Below are 2,457 nucleotides of genomic sequence, written 5' to 3'. Positions count from 1 at the left end.
AATGGGGTCCTACTTGGGGGTGACAAGGATTTAACTGATGCCACAATGAGGTCCTACTTGGGGGTGACAAGGAGTTGAGGGGCTGATGCCACAGCTGGGTCCTGTCGAGGGGTGACGAGGAGTTGGGGGGCTGATGCCACAAAGGAGTTGGGGGGCTGATGCCACAGTCAGGACCTATTGAGGGGTGTCAAGGAGTTGGGGGGCTGATGCCACCGTTGGGACCTGTTGAGGGGTGTCAAGGAGTTGAGGGGCTGATGCCACAATGGGGTCCTACTTGGGGGTGACAAGGAGTTGGGGGGCTGATGCCACAGTCAGGACCTATTGAGGGGTGACAAAGGAGTTGGGGGGCTGATGCTACAGCTGGGTCCTGTTGAGGGGTGTCAAGAAGTTGGGGGGCTGATACCACAATGAGGTCCTACTTGGGGGTGACAAGGAGTTGGGGGGCTGATGCCACCATCAGGACCTGTCGAGGGGTGACAGTAGGGGTTGGGGAGGTGGGGAAGGAGAGGTGTCCTCCATCCAACCTCCCTCCTGGGACCCCTCCACCCATTTCGGGGGGCAGGGGGGAGGAGCCCACCCCCCAAGTCCCCACCGTTGAGCTCTTTGCTCTGGTCCATCCCCCAGGTGGGTGAACTCCCTGCAGCCGGCGCGGGTGACGCGGTGGGGCGGGATGATCTCCACGCCGGACGCGGTGCTTCAGGCCGTCATCAAACGCTCCTTGGTGGAGAGCGGTTGTCCCACCTCCATCATCAACGAGCTGATCGAGAACGCCCACGAGAGGAACTGGCCCCAGGGTTTGGCCACCTTGGAGACGCGGCAGATGAACCGCCGGTACTACGAGAACTATGTGGCCAAACGCATCCCCGGGAAGCAGGCCGTGGTGGTCATGGCCTGTGAGAACCAGCACATGGGGGAGGACATGGTGCTGGAGCCAGGACTGGTCATGATCTTCGCACACGGAGTGGAGGAAATCTAAAGGACATGGGGGTTGTGGGGTTTTTTTTTGGGGGGGGGGGGGAGGCTTCGGCACTTGCCCAGCTTTGAACGTGTGATTTCAATTAAGCACATAGGGGGGAGGCGGGAAGGTGCGGAGGTGGAACCTCTCAAAAGTGCTGGGGGTTCCTGGTCACCAACGTGGGCTTGGAAGAGGTTCCTGGTCCCCAACACAGTTTTTGGAGGGATCTCCATCCCCAACATGGTTTTCAAAGGGGTTCCCTGGTCCCCAACATGGTTTTTGAAGGGGTCTCCATCCCCAACATGGTCTTGTAAGGGGTTCCCTGGTTTTTGAAGGGGTCCCTGTCCCCAACACAGTTTTTGAAGGGATCTCCAACCCCAACACAGTTTTTGAAGGGGTTCCCATCCCCAACACGGTCTTCTAAGAGGTTCCCTGGTCCCCAACATGGTTTTTGAAGGGGTCTCCATCCCCAACACGGTTTTTGAAGGGGTTCCCTGGTCCCCAACATGGTCTTGTAAGGGGTTCCCTGGTTTTTGAAGGGGTTCCCTGGTCCCCAACATGGTTTTTGAAGGGGTCCCTGTCCTCAACACGGTTTTTGAAGGGGTTCCCATCCCCAACATGGTCTTGTAAGAGGTTCACTGGTCCCCAACACGGTTTTTGAAAGGGTTCCCTGGTCACCAACATGGTTTTTGAAGGGGTCCTTGTCCCCAACATGGTTTTTGAAGGGGTCCCTGTCCCCAACACAGTTTTTGAAGGGGGTCCCCATCCCCAACATGGTTTTTGAAGGGGTTCCCATCCCCAACATGGTCTTGTAAGAGGTTCCTTGGTCCCCAACACAGTTTTTGGAGGGATCTCCACCCCCAACATGGTTTTTGAAGGGGTCCCCATCCCCAACATGGTCTTGTAAGAGGTTCCTCGGTTCCCAACACGGTTTTTGAAGGGGTTCCCATCCCCAACATGGTCTTGTAAGGGATTCTCTGGTCCCCAACACAGTTTTTGAAGGGGTCTCCATCCCCAACATGGTCTTGTAAGAGGTTCCTTGGTCCCCAACACAGTTTTTGGAGGGATCTCCATCCCCAACACGGTTTTTGAAGGGGTTCCTTGGTCACCAACGTGGTTTTTGAAGGGGTCCCAGTCCCCAACCTGTCCCCAACATGGTTTTTGAAGGGTTCCCTGTCCCCAACACGGTTTTTGAAGGGGTTCCCCATCCCCAACATGGTTTTTGAAGGGGTTCCTTGGTCACCAACGTGGTTTTTGAAGGGGGTCTCCAACCCCAACATGGTTTTTGAAGGGTTCCCTGTCCCCAACACGGTTTTTGAAGGGGTTCCCCATCCCCAACATGGTTTCAAGGGCACCTCTCGCTCCCCCAACGATGAAACGCCTCTGGTGGATCCAACCCAACCCCCCCAGCCCCACAACAAGCCCACGCTGACCCCCCCCCTGCTCCCCCCTTCCCATCAGCTTCCCCCCTTCTGTGTCTTCAAGGAGAGAAGGCGCCCCCC

The 2,457-nt window shown here is 56.9% G+C and overlaps 1 protein-coding gene across 1 annotated transcript in view; it reads left to right on the top strand.

The window, feature by feature from the left end:
- RNF41 (ring finger protein 41, E3 ubiquitin protein ligase) overlaps positions 1–990 on the top strand; it is a 22,285-nt gene extending 21,295 nt beyond the window's left edge. Inside the window, exon 6 of the mRNA XM_014962097.1 lies at positions 625–990. Coding sequence (XP_014817583.1) covers positions 625–976 — 352 coding nt within the window. The 3' untranslated portion in view covers positions 977–990. The remainder of the gene's footprint in view (positions 1–624) is intronic.
- The last annotated feature ends 1,467 nt before the right edge of the window (positions 991–2,457 follow it).

The sequence above is a fragment of the Calidris pugnax genome, unplaced genomic scaffold (genome assembly GCF_001431845.1).
Source record: "Calidris pugnax isolate Ruff unplaced genomic scaffold, ASM143184v1 scaffold1052, whole genome shotgun sequence".
Taxonomy (NCBI): Eukaryota; Metazoa; Chordata; class Aves; order Charadriiformes; family Scolopacidae; genus Calidris; species Calidris pugnax.
Note: the sequence above shows the minus strand (reverse complement) of the source record. Positions and strands in the feature narration are given on the sequence as shown.